General features: G+C 40.6%; 1 protein-coding gene across 22 annotated transcripts in view; it reads right to left on the bottom strand.

Annotated features, from left to right (window-relative positions):
- LOC142160072 (uncharacterized) overlaps positions 1-24,075 on the bottom strand; it is a 1,559,230-nt gene that overhangs the window by 445,086 nt on the left and 1,090,069 nt on the right. The window contains exon 1 of one of the 22 annotated variants that reach the window (XM_075214975.1): positions 15,202-15,303. The exons of 20 other annotated variants lie outside the window; for them this stretch is intronic. Coding sequence is in view for 1 of the 2 variants with exons in the window: in XM_075214976.1 (XP_075071077.1) it covers positions 15,006-15,039 (34 nt within the window). In the remaining variant the exon portion in view is untranslated. Of the gene's footprint in view, positions 1-15,005; positions 15,083-15,201; positions 15,304-24,075 lie in introns of those variants that run through there. One more of the 22 variants, XM_075214976.1, reaches the window with a different exon arrangement.

The raw sequence follows: 24,075 nt of genomic DNA, 5'->3' as shown, positions 1-24,075 counted from the left end.
TGTATCTGTAATTACCAACTGCCGGGAGCTAGCATTGTACCTGTAATTACCAACTGCCGGGAGCTAGCATTGTACCTGTAATTACCAACTATCAGGAGCTAGCATTGTACCTGTAATTACCAACTATCAGGAGCTAGCATTGTACCTGTAATTACCAACTGCCAAGAGCTAGCATTGTACCTGTAATTACCAACTGCCAAGAGCTAGCATTGTACCTGTAATTACCAACTGCCGGGAGCTAGCATTGTACCTGTAATTACCAACTGCCGGGAGCTAGCATTGTACCTGTAATTACCAACTGCCGGGAGCTAGCATTGTATCTCTAATTACCAACTGCCGGGAGCTAGCATTGTATCTGTAATTACCAACTGCCAAGAGCTAGCATTGTACCTGTAATTACCAACTGCCGGGAGCTAGCATTGTACCTGTAATTACCAACTATCAGGAGCTAGCATTGTACCTGTAATTACCAACTGCCAAGAGCTAGCATTGTACCTGTAATTACCAACTGCCGGGAGCTAGCATTGTACCTGTAATTACCAACTGCCGGGAGCTAGCATTGTACCTGTAATTACCAACTGCCGGGAGCTAGCATTGTACCTGTAATTACCAACTATCAGGAGCTAGCATTGTACCTGTAATTACCAACTGCCAAGAGCTAGCATTGTACCTGTAATTACCAACTGCCGGGAGCTAGCATTGTACCTGTAATTACCAACTGCCGGGAGCTAGCATTGTATCTGTAATTACCAACTGCCGGGAGCTAGCATTGTATCTGTAATTACCAACTGCCGGGAGCTAGCATTGTACCTGTAATTACCAACTGCCGGGAGCTAGCATTGTACCTGTAATTACCAACTATCAGGAGCTAGCATTGTACCTGTAATTACCAACTATCAGGAGCTAGCATTGTACCTGTAATTACCAACTGCCAAGAGCTAGCATTGTACCTGTAATTACCAACTGCCAAGAGCTAGCATTGTACCTGTAATTACCAACTGCCGGGAGCTAGCATTGTACCTGTAATTACCAACTGCCGGGAGCTAGCATTGTACCTGTAATTACCAACTGCCGGGAGCTAGCATTGTACCTGTAATTACCAACTGCCAAGAGCTAGCATTGTACCTGTAATTACCAACTGCCGGGAGCTAGCATTGTACCTGTAATTACCAACTATCAGGAGCTAGCATTGTACCTGTAATTACCAACTGCCGGGAGCTAGCATTGTACCTGTAATTACCAACTGCCGGGAACTAGCATTGTACCTGTAATTACCAACTGCCAAGAGCTAGCATTGTATCTGTAATTACCAACTATCAGGAGCTAGCATTGTACCTGTAATTACCAACTGCCAAGAGCTAGCATTGTACCTGTAATTACCAACTGCCGGGAGCTAGCATTGTACCTGTAATTACCAACTGCCGGGAGCTAGCATTGTACCTGTAATTACCAACTGCCAAGAGCTAGCATTGTACCTGTAATTACCAACTGCCGGGAGCTAGCATTGTACCTGTAATTACCAACTATCAGGAGCTAGCATTGTACCTGTAATTACCAACTGCCGGGAGCTAGCATTGTACCTGTAATTACCAACTGCCAAGAGCTAGCATTGTACCTGTAATTACCAACTGCCAAGAGCTAGCATTGTACCTGTAATTACCAACTATCAGGAGCTAGCATTGTACCTGTAATTACCAACTGCCGGGAGCTAGCATTGTACCTGTAATTACCAACTGCCGGGAACTAGCATTGTACCTGTAATTACCAACTGCCAAGAGCTAGCATTGTACCTGTAATTACCAACTGCCGGGAGCTAGCATTGTACCTGTAATTACCAACTATCAGGAGCTAGCATTGTACCTGTAATTACCAACTGCCGGGAGCTAGCATTGTACCTGTAATTACCAACTGCCGGGAACTAGCATTGTACCTGTAATTACCAACTGCCAAGAGCTAGCATTGTACCTGTAATTACCAACTGCCGGGAGCTAGCATTGTATCTGTAATTACCAACTGCCGGGAGCTAGCATTGTATCTGTAATTACCAACTGCCGGGAGCTAGCATTGTACCTGTAATTACCAACTGCCGGGAGCTAGCATTGTACCTGTAATTACCAACTATCAGGAGCTAGCATTGTACCTGTAATTACCAACTATCAGGAGCTAGCATTGTACCTGTAATTACCAACTGCCAAGAGCTAGCATTGTACCTGTAATTACCAACTGCCAAGAGCTAGCATTGTACCTGTAATTACCAACTGCCGGGAGCTAGCATTGTACCTGTAATTACCAACTGCCGGGAGCTAGCATTGTACCTGTAATTACCAACTGCCGGGAGCTAGCATTGTACCTGTAATTACCAACTGCCAAGAGCTAGCATTGTACCTGTAATTACCAACTGCCGGGAGCTAGCATTGTACCTGTAATTACCAACTATCAGGAGCTAGCATTGTACCTGTAATTACCAACTGCCGGGAGCTAGCATTGTACCTGTAATTACCAACTGCCGGGAACTAGCATTGTACCTGTAATTACCAACTGCCAAGAGCTAGCATTGTATCTGTAATTACCAACTATCAGGAGCTAGCATTGTACCTGTAATTACCAACTGCCAAGAGCTAGCATTGTACCTGTAATTACCAACTATCAGGAGCTAGCATTGTACCTGTAATTACCAACTGCCGGGAGCTAGCATTGTACCTGTAATTACCAACTGCCGGGAACTAGCATTGTACCTGTAATTACCAACTGCCAAGAGCTAGCATTGTACCTGTAATTACCAACTGCCGGGAGCTAGCATTGTACCTGTAATTACCAACTATCAGGAGCTAGCATTGTACCTGTAATTACCAACTGCCGGGAGCTAGCATTGTACCTGTAATTACCAACTGCCGGGAACTAGCATTGTACCTGTAATTACCAACTGCCAAGAGCTAGCATTGTATCTGTAATTACCAACTATCAGGAGCTAGCATTGTACCTGTAATTACCAACTGCCGGGAGCTAGCATTGTACCTGTAATTACCAACTATCAGGAGCTAGCATTGTACCTGTAATTACCAACTGCCGGGAGCTAGCATTGTACCTGTAATTACCAACTGCCGGGAGCTAGCATTGTACCTGTAATTACCAACTATCAGGAGCTAGCATTGTACCTGTAATTACCAACTGCCGGGAACTAGCATTGTACCTGTAATTACCAACTGCCGGGAACTAGCATTGTACCTGTAATTACCAACTGCCGGGAGCTAGCATTGTACCTGTAATTACCAACTGCCGGGAGCTAGCATTGTACCTGTAATTACCAACTGCCGTGAACTAGCATTGTATCTGTAATTACCAGCTATCAGGAGCTAGCATTTTACCTGTAATTACCAACTATCAGGAGCTAGCATTTTATCTGTAATTACCAACTATCAAGATCTAGCATTATACCTTCAATTACCAACTACCAGGAGCTAGTATTGTACCTGTAATTACCGAATGCCGGGAAATGGCGCCATGTTTGTGGGTATGGACTGCCTCAAACTAACACAGTAACTCTATACGCCAACTGCATCCAAAGAGTATATGCAGCCATTTGGTGGGCTGAAGCAACATCCATGAGGATACACCCCATCCATTCACTAGGAACCAGTGACATCACTCAGGAATCAATTGGCTGTATTGTAAAGATTGGCCACAAAATGGCTGCTTGCACTGTTTGTCAATGACAATTGTGCTTTAATTGATGTTGGCATATATGCAGAAAAGCACATTGCTGTCCTGTGTTTTCTAATGACTCATGCATGGCGTACTATAGTTTGTACAGTCTGTCAATCAAATACTTTTGTTTGGTTTAATTTGATATTTTGTATATTTACTTTTGTATTCTTTATATAGTTAATAAGTGGATGTAATAACACTACAGTACATATATGGACATGACATGCACTTGTATGGGCAGTACACAAATAATGTAATAAAATCTATCATTCCAGCCAAGTCGATTTCTTGTTTCTCTTTAGATTATTTTAATAATGTGAAAAAGGGAAAATTAAAGGAGAAGTTTATAAGGGTCTGGACAGAATAAAGTTGGAGGGGAGGGTGACAATGTGTGGCGGGTGGCATGTGTGCCGGGTGGCATGTGTGCCGGGTGGCATGTGTGGCGGGTGTCATGTGGCGGGTGTCATGTGTGGCGGGTGTCAGGCGGGTGACAATGTGTGGCGGGTGACAATGTGTGGCGGGTGGCATGTGTGCCGGGTGTCAGGCGGGTGGCATGTGTGGCGGGTGTCATGTGTGGCGGGTGTCATGTGGCGGGTGTCATGTGTGGCGGGTGACAATGTGTGGCGGGTGTCATGCACAATGTGTTTTACTAAGTGCTGCTTTATATGGTGTCATAAATAATAATGAAATGATGATATAGCAGACACTGCTTTATTCAATAAATAAGTGGGATCTCTTTTAAGATGTTGCCAGGTTACTCAGGAGAGAGATTATACAGGATCCAGTTACCACTGGTAACCTTGGATTTGTCTGCTAGGGAATAGGAGGCAGCTTACTGGATATCCGTGTGCTTATAGTCATGACTAACCATAGATCATACTAACACTGAGGGAATACAGTACATATATGTACGATCGACTAGTATTACTCGTACTCCTTGGAGCTCGCAGTAGTCTGGTATGGGGCTTATTGCTAAGTGCATGCCCTAGGGTCCAGCTTCCCTCCTTCGCCACTAAGATCAGGGAGGCAACAGTCCAAAGAATCACCGTTTTTGGTGGGCTCACCCCAGATACCTTTGTGCTTTGTGCACCCAGATGTGCTTTGACCTTTAAGATCACTGTACATGCCAGGAGGTAGGTATAATATCTCCACTTACCTCACTATCCAAGTGATTACCTACCTCTTGTTTCTTATTGGACTGAAGACTGGAAGATAATACTGATTATACTGGGCTAGCTGGATTTACATAAAGCCTCCACCACACCGGTCACGGCAACAGAATGAAGCCTCTTGTGTTTGGGTGTAAGATGGGAGTGAGGAGCCAAGGGGGACAGAGTAAGCATTGTCTGCTTTCAACAGAACAAAAAAGAAAGGTAATTACATATAAGTATTGTTAAAAAAATATGAACAATAAAGGAGATATTTTGACATGATATGGCGGGATTATAATTCAACACTATTCCACACATTTTTATATATACACAATAATGCAAAAAGTGTTAAAATTTTGCAAAAATGCTAAAAAAAATTAATTATCAGATTAATATATACAAATTTATTTAGAGAAAAAGGCTTAAAATAAACAATTATGTGAATGAAAAAGTACCTACTAGCCACTTGTCTCCATGTGGTCTTGCACCTCCTTGCCTTTGGGCTAATGTGTGCTACATTCCTCATTGCCTGATCATTGGGTGTTTCCCAGCCATTTAGCACCCAGGCATTGAATCTGGAGAGATGCATCACATATAGCTCGGATATATACTGAGTGCAAATGTTTTTATTGGTAGAAATAGAACAGTAAAAACTCTGGAGTCCAGGGCACCTGTGATTGCCTTTGTGTTTCTTTATAGTGTGTGTTAAACAATGTGGGCAAAGGCTAATAGATAGAAGTATATATTTATACACAGTGAAGAACTTATACAATCATAAACAATCAGTGCATTGAGAAATACAAAAAATGCAGTGTAATAGATGATTTACAGATCAATAGCATATACATCAATATATTAGTAACTAAATGATAATAGATTGAACCAAATGTTCTGGTATAGTAAAGATAATGACCAATGTGAGGCAATTGTCAAAAGTATGGATCCTTACTGGTCGAAGGAAATATAGGCCCCTCTTCTTCACAAATGGCCGTGTTTGTCCTGATGTCATCCTAACAAGGTCTCTGGTAAGTTCTTATGCAAAGTCAAACCTTAATTTCTCCTCGGTATCCATGAAGACTAGTCCCTTGTTGTTTCAGGGATTGTAAACCGGAATCTTTATTTATAGATATATATTTAAAATATCTATTTAACACATAAGTATTAATATATATCTCTATAGATACATCTTATGTGTCACACCTATATGTCTGCAGATATATTATATCAGAGTTGCAAATGGTCGGCTCATAAAACTAAATGGCTAAAAAATTACTTCTAGTCCAATCATATATTATATAAAGACATTTATCACGTATGTGCATATGATTGGCTCATGTGTTTTTAAAAGGGGATCTATTTCACTACGGCCCAAGAAATATATCTATACAATAATACATATACAATCTACACAGATATATAATCTTAGCTCATTGACTATGCAGAATTTATTTGTCCAAACCTTTGCAGCCTGACATGAATATATTTGTATGCAATTTTGATATATATATATAGTTAGGGATTCCAAAAATAATAATAATTCGACATGAAAACTCAGCACTAGTTTACTAATGTTTATTTATGATTATACAAGTCACACGATGTGAAACACAATGGTGATACGTTTTTTGATTATATATGCATCATTATCTAACTACATAACAAAACACAAGACTATATGACAAACACCTAATAATTAATATGCATATTGTATCCTTGTAAGAGAACAGAAGTACATCTACCTGTTGGTGTCTTAATAGGATCCCTCTTTCTTGTCTTATTCCAACTGACTCTCATCTCCTCCTGCCCGTCACTTGCATTTCTCTGAACTCTACTCCCTCTAACAATGTCCTGGCCTCTCATATTTATATTCAAACTTCACCCCCACTCCAAACATGGGATTAGATTTTCCCACCATGTGTTCCTATAACCTTCCTTTCCCAGGATACAATCTCACCGAGCTATTTTTTCGAGAGTGTCGCAAACCAACCCCGCACAAGGGAATGAAGAGGGGTGTCGTAAAAAAGGTGTCTCTGATGTAAGTAAGTTTCATTAATGATTGTCCAGTGGTCCTTACAATATTCTGACCCGATGTGACAAAGGGGAGTAAACATGGGATGATTATATCAGTTCCATATCATTTGACCGACATGTTCCTCCAAATTGTTCTTGAAGCAGTTTCATCTCCAGCTGATATGGAGGAAAGGATGCCGTAAAGTATAAGATGTCTTTTCAGCACTATATTACCTGTGTGACTGCATCTTGCTTGAGACATCTGACTACAATAAATAAAACACTGTTCTATTTACATAGCTGTTCAAAGCCTCTAACTGAATGTAAGTTGCATTTTATGACGTGATCTTCAGTAGGTGCTCCTATATACACGGATAACATGCTTCTCCTTGCTGCAAGCATTCATTTGTTTGCTGGAAATCAGATATCAGATTGTATCATCCAAAACTAAGTTTCTATATGATACATTTATGCATAAAACTATATCTTACCACATCTACTTCTTACAACATATATATATATATATATATATATATATATATATATATATATATATATATATAGCAATATACATACATACTATTATCTATACTAATTCATTTTAAACAGTTTCCCTTATCTTCTACACAATACATTATTTTATTTATTAAAACAATTACCTATATGGTAACATGACCCACATGTATAATGCTGCTGTAAGGAGATTGTGTAAACAAGTTTATCAGTGCAAGGAAACATTTATAAAAGCCGTCAGTGGTAGCTGGTACCGGACGTATGATGAAATTTTGACTTGCCCCACTGCAGGGGACGGTTCCAAGTCCTCCGGTTCTCTGCCGTCCCTCTTTCTGTGAGCAGCGCTCTCCTCTGCCCCCAGATGTGACTGGTCCTCGGCTGTGTGGTGGTGATGAGATATTGCACATGTGAGGGGTCATTTTTATGGTGTTTTGCAAAATAGTCTGAGACACCGTGTGCCTCCAACCCCTTTGTGATGTTTTTGTGGTGTTCAGGAATCCAGTATGAAGGCCCCTAGCAGTTCTCCCTATGTACTGCTTACCACATGGGCACGCCAATAAACAGATCACTTCCTTCATATTGCAGGAAAGTATGTCTCTGATTGGATAGGTTTCTTTAGTGCTGTTAGATGTAAAAGTCTCTACCTGTTTTATCCCCCTTTTCTGGCTGATCCTGCAGACATGGCATCTAGTACAGTAATAAAAACCTTTATTGTTCTGCCGCAGCCATGGGTATAACCATCCTATATTAGATCCCGAATGTGTGTCTCTGGCCACTTCTTCCATCTGCTGGTATATACGTTCCTCTATTCACCCTGCTACCAGAGGACCGCTGTGCAAACTCCGCCTCTCTGGTGAGCATAGTAAACTGGTGAAATCCTGGGCAAGACTCCTAGTGCCCGTGACAGTAATCTATTTAGTACAATGCTAATGTGGCAGCCAGTATGTTGGTAAAACTATTCGTCCACTAAAAACTAGAGTGGTTGAGCACATAAGCAATATCATAAAGGGGTTTATTAAGCATTCGGTCTATGACCATTTTAGAATTAAACATGAATTCTGTTAATTCTTTAGTTTATTTTATGTATAGATTTATTGGATAAGAATTGGCATAAATTAAACATCACCAGTGAGCCAACTAAAAAAGAAATTAGTTGGATTTTTCAATTAAAAACTGTACAACCAGATGGTCTAAATGCCAACTTTGAATTAAACTGGTTTATGTAAATTACCTATTGTGACAGGATGGCCCGCCTATGCCACCCTGTCTGTTGTGTTGCTGTGGACCGGTTTGGTTGCCTTGCCACCGTCCCCTTTTCGTTATCCCAATTGCGCCCTCTAAACGCACTGGATTACTTAACGGCATCCAGAACTCCAGTTATACCTGCAGCTCTTGGGATACCATTTTCATTTTCTTTCTCCCCCTTGGGTAATTGTTCAGCAACAAAAAAAGTATAAGGTTAACCAAATACTGGATTCCTGCAACTCTAGGTGAGTCTTAAAGTTTTTTGTAGATGTGAAAGCATACGGTCCTGAGGATCTTTCCTCGGTTAAGGATTTGGACATACTTTTCACAAGAGACAAGCAGGGAAACATTTTCTTGGGTGTTTGGAACCCAACCTTAAGAGGGGGGTTACTATCAGGAATTTCCTATTTAGATGTAAGACTCAGTATTCAAATCTCACTGCACAGCATGGCAAGGGAAGATGATGCAAGTTTACTGAGTTGCAATCAGGTAATTGGAGTTGAACTTCCAAACAGTATAGAAAGCTGCTCTGCCTGTCATTCCCTGCAAGAGTATGAGCTTTTCTGTTCTGAGCTCCTAAACATGTCATCCTGTTTGCTTCTTGATTCCTGATAATTGACCCTGCTTCTTCCTAACTTCACGATACTTCTATCCTGACTTGGTACTCCGCTGAGATTAGTTGACCTTCTTGTATTCCTCTGCTGATTCTGTTCGGTTTACCTGCATTCTGCCTCAAGAGCTATATAGCTGTAGTGCTCTGCTGGCCATGCCATTGCATTAGAATCACAATCTGGTTACTACACGCAGCAAAATCCATCCTGCTTTGTAGCCGGCTGTCAGTAACTTCAAATCCACACCACCACTCTCTGGCTGCGTCAGTCTTAGCTGTTGTTGTGTCCACAACCCCAGACCTGATACTGACCTTCTGGCACTAGTGTTCTCAGCTCCTGTGACCCTGTATAACTCTTGTCTTCTACCTGTCAACAAACCTGGCTTTGGAGAAGGGATTACCCTTGATTTCTCCCTGCCCACAACTCTTGCTTTGGAAAATGAATTACGTTTGTTGCTTGCCTGCCAATGAACCCTGCTTTACTTATCGGATCTTGGTATCTACAACTTGCTTCTGAAGTTTGACAGTGACTCAGTCCAGGATTTCCCATCTGCTTTTCATGCCAGTTTAAGGAATATTTCCACCTGTTGAGTCTGTCAACATTAGAAGGGGAAATGACTGCTGCTGAACACTCTGGCAGCTTGCTTCTTCATCCAGCTTCAGCAGCAACAGCACTCTCTTTCATGGGTGAGTTACAAAGTCCTTCACATTTTGGTGAGCCACTGTTAATTTTATTAATATTATTGCTTGATAGTGTATCTCGTCCTTTATAAATTTAGATCCTGCTTAAGTAAGTTTGAACTACTGGAGTTTAAGTCATGGGGGCATCAGAGTATGAGGGATCACATCACGTTCTTAAAACGGAAAGTCAGTTCCTATTGGTGAACACTTCTAAGGTTCTGCAAATGTTACTGTAGCCTCAGATTATAACTCTGTTTCAATACTCCAAAGCCAAATCCTCGTTTATGACATAAATTCAGTTTTAACAATGTCTGGTTTAACGAACACGTCTTTTGCCTGTGGATGTTCTCATGTGTACAGATTGCTTTTTGTTCACAGAACAATTTCCACAAGCAATATGAATACAGTTTATCCTGGGTGAAATATCTGATGTCTATCAAAAGCTGAACTAGAGAAACTTATATCCTACACAAGAATAAAAGAGTAGATTAACACCTTCTTGAATGTATAAGAAATTACAACTGCATATTGTTTATTTGTACACTCTGTCTTCTATTAAGACTTACATGAAAATGAATTTACATATAAAGCAATTTATTGGAGTTATATAGGCAATTGTAAACTGTCCACAATGTTACTGTCACGGGCACTAGGAGTCTTTGCCCAGGATATCACTAGATGATGATCTTACCAGAGTAGTGTGGGTTACACAGTGGTCCTCTGGTAGCAGGGTGACTAGCGGAACATATGACTCAGCAGATGGTGAGAGGATGCAAATAGAAAAGTCAATGACTAGCAGCAATCTGGTTAATGATTAGGTAGATATGAACACGAGGATCTTGATGGACGTGAAGAAGTGCAGGAAGGTAACAGGGAAGTCAGTGGTCTGCGTACAGCAAGTTATACCACTGCTTATGGTGAAGAGACTTGTCCAGGTGCAGGTAGGTAGCGGGGATGTCAGTGGTCTGTGTATAGCAAGTTGTACCACTGCTTATGGTGAAGAGACTTGTCCAGGTGCAGGTAGGTAGCGGTGAAGTCAGTGTTCTGCGTATAGCAAGTTGTACCACTGCTTATGGTGAAGAGACTTGTCCAGGTGCAGGTAGGTAGTGGGGAAGTCAGTGGTCTGCGTATAGCAAGTTGTACCACTGCTTATGGTGAAGAGACTTGTCCAGGTGCAGGTAGGTAGCGGGGAAGTCAGTGGTCTGCGTATAGCAAGTTGTACCACTGGTTAATAGGTGAGGAGGTGTACAAGTGTTGATGAGTGGAAACATAGAATGTAGACACTGAGAGCACAAGGAACTTGATCCCAAACAATATGCACAAGTCTATGTTGGTGTGGCAGGCGCTGCTTGACAGAGACAAATTCACTACTGGAATCCAGGCTAATAGCAGAAGGTCAATTAGCATATGTATCTCACGACTGAACAAAGAGGTAAACTTCCCAGCAGATATGCGGAGTAATAACACAGTCTCAGGGAGATAGAGGATTCCGTGGGTAAGTGGAGAACAGTCCAAGCGGATATGCAGTAAACGAATACAGTCAATAGAAAGTAAGCATACCGCCGTTCAGCTGAGCAGGCTGTCCACGAGAGGATACAGGAACAGCTGAGCGGCTGCACGCCAGCACGAGTAAGAAACCACAGGTGAGTGGTAGCGGTAATCAGGGTCCGGGTCAGCACACAAGCAGAGAACTTGACACGGGTAGAACAACGATGAGCAATGCAGGAATCACTGGAGATAGCGAACACGAGTAGAACACTGGAGGTAATAGCGGACTGGAAGCCGCAGATGATTAGAGCAGGAATCAGCAGGGAACTGAAGACATAGTAGAACACGGGAGACTTGTAGCGGTCTGGAAACCGGCAGGAATCAGCAGGGAACTGAAGACATAGTAGAACACAGGAGACTTGAAGCGGTCTGGAAACCGGCAATGAGTTGAGCAGGAATCAGCAGGAAGCTGAAGACACGGAGAAGTACACAGGAACACCTTCAGAGACTCACAGGGAATGAGACTCCAAGATCAGGCAACGAGGTAATGAACACAGGTGCTTTAAATAGGGAGCGTTGCCTGATCAACCAATTAACTAAAAGCAAAGGTCAGAAGAGTTCTTAGGAACTGCGCATGCGCAGACCATCAGGATGGGGGGCGGCCACGGTTCAGGATAGGTGCTGGCAGGAATACTGGAGAGCCACGCACCAGTGAAGAGGCACTCACGGTCCGGTGAGTGACAGTTTCTCAAGTTGTTTTGCTGTGAGATAAATGAAATTAGCAAGAAACAGTTACAACTATGCCCATAAGTCCGTAAGTTTTAAAGCAAAATTTTACAGCTTAAATACACTTGTGACGATACCTGTGGGATAATATTTACCCTGGGACTCCACTGGAAAATATATAACCATCATCAATTATTTATATAGTGCCAGCAAATTCCAGAGTGCTTTACAATTGGGAACAAACATTATTAAAACAATACTGGGTAATACAAACAGACAGAGATTGTAAGCTCACAAGCTTACAATCTATAGGGCAATGGGAGTTAGAAACACAAGGGCATGTGCTACATCATATTGCACAATGGACCAGCTAGAATGCAAAGGTGAAATATATCCTCCGTTTACAACTGAGGGAATACTTTGCCCAGCTGGACCCCTATAGGAACGTCTACATAATATCAATAGACATTTTGGCAACTCTATTTTTAATTCAACTTCATTTTTAATTTGTCAATTTCTAAAATGTTACTTTTTGTGTTTAGATAGACCACATTTGGTCACAAAACAATTACCACATTCAAAGCAAGAATATGATCTCTCTCCTGTATGAGTTTTCTGATGTACAAGTTCTGCATTATAAGTAAAAGATTCACAACATGCAAAGCTGGATTCTCTGATGTATAACCAGACATTTCCCACATTCAGGTCAAGACTATGTTTTCTCCCTGTTGTGAATACTCTGGTGGCCAACAAGTTTTGAATGACTTTTGAAACATTTCCCACATTCAGAGCATGAATATGGATTCTCTCCTGTGTGAATTCTCTGATGTACAACAAGTTCTGAATTCCATTTAAAACCTTTTTCACATTCAGAGCAAGAAAATGGTTTCTTTACTGTGTGAATTCTCTGATGTTTAACAAGAGCTGAATTACATGTAAAACATTTCCCACATTCAGAGCAAGAATATGGTTTCTCTCCAATGTGAATTCTCAGATGTATAACAAGATGTGAATTACTTCTAAACCCTTTCCCACATTCAGAGCATGAGTATGGTTTCTCTCCAGTGTGAATTCTCTGATGTACAACAAGATGTGTACTATTTCAATAACCTTTCCCACACTCAGAGCATGAATAGGGATGTACCCCGGTATGAATTCTCATATGCGCTGAATTATAAGAAAAACATTTTCCACATTCAGAGCAACATGGTTTCTCCCCTGTATGACTTCTCTGGTGTCTAACAAGTGCTGAATTGCATGTAAAACAGTTCCCATATTCAGAGCAAGAATATGGTTTCTCCTGTATGAATTCTCTGATGTACCTCAAGTAGTGAATTACTTCTACATCCTTTGCCACACACTGTGCACGAATATGGGTGTATTCCTGTGTGGTTTCTCTGATGTGCAACAAGTTTTGCATTAGTTCTAAACCTTTTCCCACACACTGCGCAAGAATATGGGTGTACTCCCGAGTAAATTAACTGATGTATTACAAGTTCTGATTTATGTGTAAAACATTTCCCACATTCAGGGCAAGGATATGGTCTCTCTCCTGTATGGATTCTCTGTTGTCTAAGAAGATATGAATTATATCTAAAACATTTCCCACATTCAGAGCAAGAATATAGTCTCTCTCCCATATGGATTCTTCGATGATTAAGTAGAAGCAATTTTTTTATGAAATATTTTCCACATTCTGAGCAAGACCAAGATTTCTTTACAATGCGATTGCTTTTACCCATCTTTTTATGTTTAATGAAACTTAACCTGTCATAAAAACATTTCTCATCAATGGAAGTAGATCCTGATTCCTCCTTAATATCAGTAGATGTATATTGTGTATGATCTGTGGGTGTATAAATGTCACTGGCTGTGGGATTTCCTCCTTCACATGAGACAGATTCCTCAATATGAGTATATGAATATTCTGTATGGTCTATGGGTGTATAAATGTCAGTGTCTGTGAGGTTTCCTCCATCCCATGAGACTGAATCCTCCTTAATATCAGTAGATGTATATTGTGTATGATCTGTGGTTGTATAAACGTCAGTGACTTTGAGGTTTCCTCCTTCACATAAGACTGATTCCTCCTTAATATCAGTAGATGTATATTGTGTATGATCTGTGGGTATACAAATGTCAGTGACTGTGAGGTTTCCTCCTTCACATGAGACAGATTCCTCCTTAATATGAGCAGATGGATCTTTAGATCGTTCTGTTGGAAAAAAGTATGGTGGTTAGATGTACAAAATGTCATGTTATCCGAACTACTAATTTCACATAATATAACACAGTAATGCTGTCTGCCATTATGTATCATAATTAGGGATTCATATTTTAAATAAAAATGCCCGAAACCCCAACTAAGAACTTTCCAGGCTTTTCACTTAAAACCAAAATAGTTAAAAATCTGATAGCCGTCATGGTGCCCCCACAGAATTTGGTGGCCTTCCACATTTTTTATCAAGACTTTAGCAGGTTCCTGTCCCACCCACTGTCTTACACAGAAACCAAATATGCTTCTCTATTATGGAAGCAACACATCAGATTCCTTTTTAATCAGTGGTGGTATTAGGGCCATAGATGGGACCTACCATGAAATAGATAGTGGGTGGCAGAAAGGTTTGGAACTGCCAGGAAAAGGTGTGGATTGGTAGTGATAGCTACCTATAGCTAAACTCATTATTACAATTGTTCCCCCTCTCCAACTACATTATATAAATCGTTCTCCTGCATCTCTGAAACCCTGGTATTATGTCCCCTGGCACTCTCCCCTGCTTAAAATGAAAACACAAAATTATGTGGAGTTTTTCGGCTTTTTATGGTGGTTCTCAAAACACTTCTCCCCTATATAATAAACTAAAATCTCCTCTTACCCAGTGATGTGAGGGGCTGGTGATTCTCCATCATCTCGTCCTTGTACAGATCCTTGTGTCCTCCTATATATACTCCCCCTCCTGCATGAAATAGACAGTGACATCATCCACCTTACAGGAACCTGACACAAACAATGGTCATCACCCAGACACATCCCCTGGTGTTACTGTATAATGTCCCATTCCCAGCAGTCACCTCTCCAGTCAGCAGCTGAATGATCTTGTTGGTCAGTTCCAGGATCTTCTGGTCATTGTCTCTCTCATGTATCAGTGAGTGAGGTGGAGGCACCGTGATGGGGCCCTGGGTCCTGCTCAATCCTCCTGACACAGAGGGATGGCTGCTGGGTGTCTCACACTGATTGGATGTCTTTTCCACTACTGTGGAATGACAGACATTATTATCCCTATGTTCAAATTGAACAAGACTTCCTATACAAGTACGTAAACCCCCTGTGGTAATTAACAGGTTATAAGGAAGAGCAAGGTGGCACAGTTGTTAGTATCGCGGCCTCAAAGGACTGAGTTAAGACGACCAGGACTCTGTGTGGAAATTGTATGTTTTTCGTGTGTTTACATCGGTTTTCTCCCACAGTCCACAAACATACACAATTGGCAGCTGACATAAATGGACCTTAGTGTGTGTGTGTGTGTGTGTGTGTATGTGTGGTAAAGAAGATTGACTGTAATCTCCAATGGGACAAGGACTGAATTGAATGATGGCAAATATCTCAACTGTTAGTTTCTGAAATACTGATTTCTCAATGTATTAATCTATTTACTAATCGCGGCTTCTTTATTCCAGTTTATTTGAAGTATCACGAGTGGTTACTAAGGAATCACTACAAAATTTGGACCCCTAAAGTAACTTTTCCTCCCAAATCCAAACTAAAGTACTGTATCTGCCTTATGTTTTGAGCTACAGGAACAGAATTAAAAACGGTAGGTTAAATCAACATTATATGTTATCCCAGTTTTTTTAGGTACTTAACATTGCAACAAAATCAGCATAGTGCTCTGTTTCATAGTGGAGAAAAAAATAATGATGTTAACGTTCGATTATTGTTGTACCATATACACACTTTACACACGAAACCATGAAATTTAAAAACTTAAACATAACTGAAGTTGAGTCGACAATCTCATTATTTTTCCCTTGTTTGGAACCTGTTGTAACAGTCTGTAATTCTCCTTATAGTGACAGCAGAAAGTGTATACTGCCTCCCAGTACTTCCTTGGATAGTGGGCACTTCCGTTACACAGGGGACGTGAATAAAAGGAACAAAACACTTATCATCTCTTGAAGGCCAGGACAGCACATTTGTTGATTGGTTTGGTTTCATGAAGTGTACCAGCACATCTTGTTCCTCCTCATTACATTGAATGATATACCCAATGTACCAGATGATATCATACACTGCTGCTATCTATGTTCCAGGATGCAGATCACTTTTGTCTCCATTTTTTGTGACTGTGGTCATAGTGACACTAACTCTGGTTCCTGTGTTTGTGTCGTCTGATGACAATCGATAAATGTGTAGCTCATCATTACTAATCTAATCTGTGATGAGTACATGTTTCCGCCACAGTCTTTGCTGTTTCTGGATGGCTATGCAGCTTGCTTTTTCAGTCTTGTACATTCATGGCCAAAAGTTTTGAGAATGACACAAGTATTGGTTTTCTCAAAGTTTGCTGCTTCAATGTTTTTAGACCACTCACAATTTTGCCTAAGAACACAGCCATGAATAAAGAATGGTACCAAAACATCCTCCAAGAGAAACTTCTCCCAACCATCCAAGAACAGTTTGGTGACGAACAATGCTTTTTCCAGCATGATGGAGCACCTTGCCATAAGGCAAAAGTGATAACTAATTGGGTCGGGGATCAAAACATCGAAATTTTGAGTCCATGGCCAGGAAACTCCCCAGACCTTAATCCCATTGAGAACTTGTGGTCAATCCTCAAGAGGCCGGTGGACAAGCAAAAACCCAAATTCTGACAATCTCCAAGCATTGATTAGACAAGAATGGGCGGCCGTCAGTCAGTATGTGGCCCAGAAGTTGATTGACAGCATGCCAGGGCGAATTGCAGGTCTTCAAAAAGAAGGGTCAACACTGCAAATATTGATTCTTTGCATAAACTTAATGTAATTGTCAATAAAAGCCTTTGACACATATGAAATGTTTGTAATTTTACTTCAATATAACATAGCAACATCTGACAAAAAGATCTAAAAACACTGAAGCAGCAAACTGTGATAACTAATACTTGTGTCATTCTCAAAACTTTTGGCCATGACTGTATTTCAATTTGTGACACATAGAAAAACTTTATGCTATTTACATTTTTGTTTGCCCAGTTATACAGGTCCAAAGGTGTAAAGATGTGATGGGTTTCCACTGCTTGCAGACTGGTGCGGGTGGCTATATCTTTAACTTCCCCTCCAGTGCCATCGCTTGGAGTCAACATGAAATGTGTGAAAAAAAATCCATTCTGCTTGAATGTTGAAGTCATCCTTATGGAAGCATAAGGTCAAAAAGTTTTTGCACTTGAATGCCCACCAGGAGGTCGTTACCTGTTGTCACGTCGTTAGAGACAGGAACCTGTTGTGTAGACTCAGGATACAAGTATTACGTTATAACAGATTAGTTAAAATTTTGTTAAGTTTGCATTGCATTTAAGATCCAAGTTTAAAGAACATCTCACATTCTGATGTTAGTCTTTGAATTAAATATTTCAAACGTTTTGGGGCCTGGTCGAAAAAGGGGGCTGGTTTACACCCTGCCAGGCTGTGCCCAAAACTGTATAAAAATGAACACTGTCTTACCATGTAATTTATTATTCCATATGCACCTATCTGGATATCACCAGTGTATGTAACTGTCCTATTCAGGACTTCCTGAGCTAATAAAACATCACTGCTTAAGAAACCCGCTTTGACAACTACTTACCTGCTGTAATTCCTGTGACCTACAGACTAGACCCAATCTAATCCATTATCCAGCTGTTCTGAGGTTGGGACCCAGCACTTCAGTACCAACACTCTGCCCACTACCTGCAGCTCTGACCAGTGTGATAGGCCAGGGGGAACCATCCACAGCAACCATGATCTGAAGGCAAGAGGTCGGGTGTACCAGCCCAGTAGTAACCTTTACAGAAACAAACGCTTTCTTTCCAGGGCACATCCGAGAATATTCATCATCTTCATAAAACTGCTGTACCTAATGAACGAATTATACAAGAAGAGCCTTCCCTCTATATTTTTTAGATACTGCCAATATGCCATAGGTTACTTTAAATTTTCTTGATTATTTTACCATGTATTCTGTGACATTAAATTCTTCTGCAGTCTGCTTAATTGTCCAACTCTGTGATGCCAGGGTTGTTTGTTCTTTACAGTGTGACATTTGAATTCTACTTTGTGAGCAAAGTTTCTGTCCTGGCTTAATAACAGCATGAAGTTGACACTCACCATGCTCTTTGGCCCACTTCAGTGACACAACTCTTAAGCTGTTTCTGGCTCTATTGTGAGACAAGAAAGGATTACAGTATATGTTCTGAAATTCTTCACAGTTTAACAGCAGTACCTTTTCATGATGGTAGTAGACCGAGGTTCCAGAATCACTGTTTCAGTGTCAGGCTGAGCTGGGGGGCAATCTGCCCCCCCAGGCCGGTCTAATATTGGGCTAACTTGGCTGGGATCCCTGCATTTTTCCTTTAAAACATCCCTAATAGGCTTGCCCCCCGAAGCTAAAATTTGCCATCCGCCCCCTGCACTGGTTGCATTTCAAACGTCAGTTCTCAGAATCAGAAGTTCTTTTTCCTCATCTGTAAAATGGTCCCAGCTATGTAATCCAGTGGTTTTTGAGTAGATACTAATATGGCAGTCAGTATTTAAAAGATTACCAAACATGCACTTTGGAGGAGCAGCTGCCATGATTGACTATCTTTCTGTCTGTCTCCCTCTCTTTCTCTGGAAAGTTTCAGTTTTGAAAGGCAATCTCCTTCCCATCAGTTTCTGTAGAGTTTCACTTTCTCTATAGGAGGGTTATTCCATTGCCTCAGTTTTGTTCACTTTTTGGGTATGGTTTTTAACCTAGCATGGTTTCTTGTGTATATTATGTATGCAGTACAACAGAAATCAAATGTCAACTTCATTATTTTATTTTCTCCACTATGAAACAGAGTACCATGCTGAATCTGATTGTGGTAGTAATGTATACCTATGTAAAGCACCTAAAAAAATTGGGATAGCTAATGTTGATTTAAAATGTGTTTTTAATTCCGTTCCAAAAGCTTGCAGTTTTGCTGTAACTCGAAACGTAAGACAGATACAGCAATCCAAATTTTGTAATGATTTCATAATAAACACCCATGATACTTCAAGTAAACTAAAATAAGCTGCGATTAGTTAATAGATTAATATATTGAAACATCACTATTTCGGAAACTACTAGTCAGACAGTCGTGAAATTTGGCAGAAAATGTTGTTTGGGACATCCTCTCTTAACTAAAAAAATTTTGTTAAAATTTGAAATGGGCGGTGGACACACCTGGTTGAACCGACGTAGAATGACTCAATAGCATGACGAATGGCACCCCATATGTCGAATAAAGCATTCTGTCACACAGAGAAGTTGAGGAAGTGGACAATAGCTCAACTAATACACAAGATATATCTGGGTTTGTTATCTGGAGATTCTTAAATTGATATTGGATTTCTTAATAATAAAATTGGGTCTGTGTGACACTCCCCAGGAAAGTAATGTTACATTTTAGCAATGAAAATCAAAACAGGAAAGATGTAATTGTGGTTGTAAAAGGTGTTACAGGCCTCCCGGGACTCCAACCCCTGTAGGAAAGGGGAGATGAAAAAGTGTCTTAAAAAGATCAGATCACTTACAAGAAATGGTCAGTCTTATGGAAAATCAATCAAGATTGATAAGCTGTCCATTTTCTAAAGCTGGGTACATACTACACTGTTTTGATCAGATTATCGGGCCAATCAAACGATATATGACTGATTGGCCAGATATCTATGAGTGTGTATACTTACCCGATGATGCAAAGTCATCCCAAAGTGCCGATCATCGCTTCATCTGGTCGGTCGTACTGTTTGATTTTTGATTTATGTAAAAAACCGACAGTATTTAACTTATGTGCAAAATAGAAAACTAATTTGTACCTCTTGTCTTGTAACATGGTTTTGTCAAGGAGACTACTTACTCAATTTTTTACTTAACTTTCCTTAATGAATCAGGCCCACTGTTACATCATGTTTGCAGTTGCTCTGTAATTGAAGCTGTGAGACCGGTCATATAATGAGATCTGGGACCTCTGTTACTATCTCACTGAGTCCAGAAATTGTCAGATTAGGTTTTCCTGGTAGAAATGTTCCTGGTAAATGGATCCATCATCTCCTTACAACAGCCGGATGTCTTGTTCTTCTACATAATAAGAACCTATCTCACCTGCTCTTTAGACTAGAATCAGAGAGTTATCCTTATTTATTTCACTGAAATCCTGACAGTTCAGTTGTTTAATATATTGGAGAAATGATATTGTGTTAGGACATCATGGGGCCCAGAAACCTCATGGCTGCCGGTCATGTTATAAACCAGTAACTGTACAATCTCATCTAAGGGTTAGGAGCCGGGACCTTTCATTGCCGCTTTAAATACGGAAATCCCAATGTTGCTATATTAAATGACGTAAATGTGAAGTTTCGGCATTTACTGTATTTGGAATTTATAGCAGGCGGGTCCGAGATCTTTTGTGTCTGTTTTATAGTAAGTCTTTATTTGATTCATGACGGACTCATACTGTTCGGAACTCTTATGTCGCTATATTACAGGTCAGAATAACGTTCCCCATCCTCCTGAATACTCCATCTTCAACCCTGCCATTATTGAGGTAATTGTGTCCTGCAAAACTAAATCTAGCTTTTAGATAATCGTGCATAATTAGGCACATTTACACACTAAGAGCCTGACTCGTGTTCAAACGCCACTCGTGCGTAAGTTGCTTGTTTAAAAAAAGAGCAGGGAACTTGTCCATAGTTCTGACCATACTTAAATCTAAACATATCTCAAGATAAGATTCTATTTAAATCTAGGTGTAAGTACGCTCTGCCTAAACGTTACTTGCCATATGTAGATACACAAAACATACTGCAGCATATGCACAAGTGAGAAATGTGATTTTACTGAGCTGACGCCATCTTGTTACCTGTCAGCCCTTTTGTCCTTGTACAGCTTAAATACAGCTAGTTTATAGAAGTTATTCTTTATTATCTTGTTGTTTACGAGGAGCTGTGCCCATGACCTTGGATATGGCAGAAAGGAGATAACCACCAGCCCACTTAGAATTCCTGTGAGAATGTAGCAAGGTCAGTGTAAGGAAATCATGCACAATGAGTGGTTAAGACGAAGATAAGACAGATAGGGGCTTAGTTTGCTGAAGTACGTGATTTTGTGTAACCAGAGTGCTATAAGTATGTGAATTTGTAAACAATAAATCAGAGCTAATTGCACACACAGAACTTTCAGTGTCTCTTATTCTCTCCGGCCGATGAGCTCATAAACTGGTAAACTGATACTTACAGGTGAAATGACTGACTACATCCAACACAAGCGTCTGCAATATGAGATCACATCAGAACACATTAAAAATATATATATTTTGAAATAAATTAACAACTTTTAACAGTAGAATCCATTACAAAATGGATTTAAAAATGTTTTATATATTTTAATATTGAACACTTAAGTAAAGATGCTTTTAATGTGTACATACAATGTCTATCTTACATATGAATGTTCTATGACACACATATGTGTAGATTTTAAAACAAAGACTATACCATATCAGTCATCGCTATGATATGGGTGAAACCAAGCCTACGTATGAGAAACCCATCACTTAAATGGACCGCATCAGTGCCGGAACACCCTCGGCACGCCCTTACTGTACTTGGCCTACGTTAGATGTATCCTTCCTGCCACCGCTCCATTCCTCAAGTCATAGGCAGCCGTGTCAGTTATGTTCAGACATGAATTGCGTGCAGTTGCGTTCTTTTGCGTAAGATTAGTATTGGAACATGTGCAGAACTATTTCACACAATGTACGGCACTTACGTTCCAACATGAATCAGAACCTTAGTGTTGATCGACAAAGAACACCCTGATGTACCCAACTCTTCCCTTCAGAATATGAGGTGCCGCCATGTTCATATATGAAACACATTCTGATAACCTAAAATCTATCACTGTCTGTTGATTTTTTGTAAGGTCCTACACAGTATATCATCATTTTTATTATCTATATCCATTGATTGTCACAGTTTCTTGTACACCTCCCATCCAATATGGGTTTAGATATGTGCTAACATGTATGCGATATCCCAAGAGGGAATGCTGCTATGTTTATTCTTTTATTTATTCTGTTTTTGTATGTGTTTTTATTTGTTTGTGAGTCCCAGATCGTTCTCCGGGATATACTTAATGAGGACAATAAAGAATGTCCAATTGTAGCACAGTTGGTTAAGTACTAATGGAAACGTACATCGGGCCCTCACAATAGAATACCGGAACTTCCGTTCAAGCCATATAACCAAGCCTCATTTTGGAGAATGGGCGTGTTCGGAAGAGAATAAAAAGGACGCTGGAATTACAGAACATCATACCTTGAAAAAGACCGATCCAGGTCGAAACGCGTTGGTTTTAACTGCTGTGTAATCGGAATCGTGGTGAGCACGCATGGACATATGGAACTGACTGTGGTGAGGGATTGTGCATATACATACCTCTTTGTTCAATGCGTGTTTTACACTGCCTTCCGGTACGAGCAATATGAATTGGATTTTTAGATTGTTATTATATTAAAAAATTTCAATAAAAACGATTGATGATAAAAACAATGAGAGTGAAAACAATCTGGTGCATTAACTTTTTAAGTAAATGGCGGGTACAGAAAGAAAAAAAGGGGGGGGGGGAAGGGGGGGTGGAGTTCGAACACACCAATATAGAATTTGCAAGTTACAGACAGTATACAATATATAGTATTCAGTTTACTGTGGAACTTTAAACTAACTCACCAAACCTGGCCTAGGTCTAGGAAAACCCAACATAAACACTCAGTCAGGGCGCAACTATTGATAAAGATCCACCAATAGCAGGGGGAGGAGAAGAAGGGTTATTTACTGGAGCCCCACCCCCGTCGGTCACGTAGACATGCCATTTAAACCATTTCATCAATGGGGAAGATGGTTTCATTGAATAAGGGACATCTAGTGTTTCCATTTCAAATGCATACTGGACTTTGGTAATTACCTTTGACAGAGGGGGGGGGGAGCGGTGCTCTCCATGCCTGGGCTATGGTGGCTCTGGCGGCAATAAGTATATGATTAAACACATAACAGGCCTGTCTTGGGACATGAGGTGGATATACCTGGAGAAGGGCAATCTCAGGGGTCTGAGGAAGATCTAATTTGGTCACTCTCTTAGCTAGGTCAAATACCTGAGCCCAGAAAGAGCGCGAAACCGGGCGTGTCCAAAAGATATGAAGCAAATCCCCAACCAACGAGCATTGTCTCCAGCACAGCTTAGACTGGGAGGGCCACATTTTATGGATTCTAGAGGGGGTCAGGTAAAGTCTATTAACTAGCTTGATGAACATTTCAGTGTGGTTTAAACATTTGGACATGCGAAAAGCATTTACATAGACTGCCTGCCACTGGTCCTCTCTGAGGGCTATCTGGAGATCTGATTCCCACTGGAGTTGACTAGAGCACTTGGCTATTGGCTCCGGGGAGGTGACTCCGTACCAAAAGGTGATCCCAGCTCTATTATTTCCTTTCGTAAGTTTCGAGAGGAGCGTGGCTGGAAGGGCCTGTAGGGACAGATTATATCTCGAGAGGGAGGATATCCAATGTCTGATTTGTAGGTATTTGTAAAAATCTCTCGCAGGTATATGGAATTGGTGTTGGATTTGCGTGAAAGACATCAACCCCTGGTCATCAAATAATGATCCTAGGACTACCATGCCATTCGCTATCCACAGGGACACTCTCATT

Source organism: Mixophyes fleayi, chromosome 6 (assembly GCF_038048845.1).
Source record: "Mixophyes fleayi isolate aMixFle1 chromosome 6, aMixFle1.hap1, whole genome shotgun sequence".
Taxonomy (NCBI): domain Eukaryota; kingdom Metazoa; phylum Chordata; class Amphibia; order Anura; family Limnodynastidae; genus Mixophyes; species Mixophyes fleayi.
The sequence above is the reverse complement of the archived record's forward strand: the minus strand, read 5'-3'. Positions and strand labels throughout refer to the sequence as shown.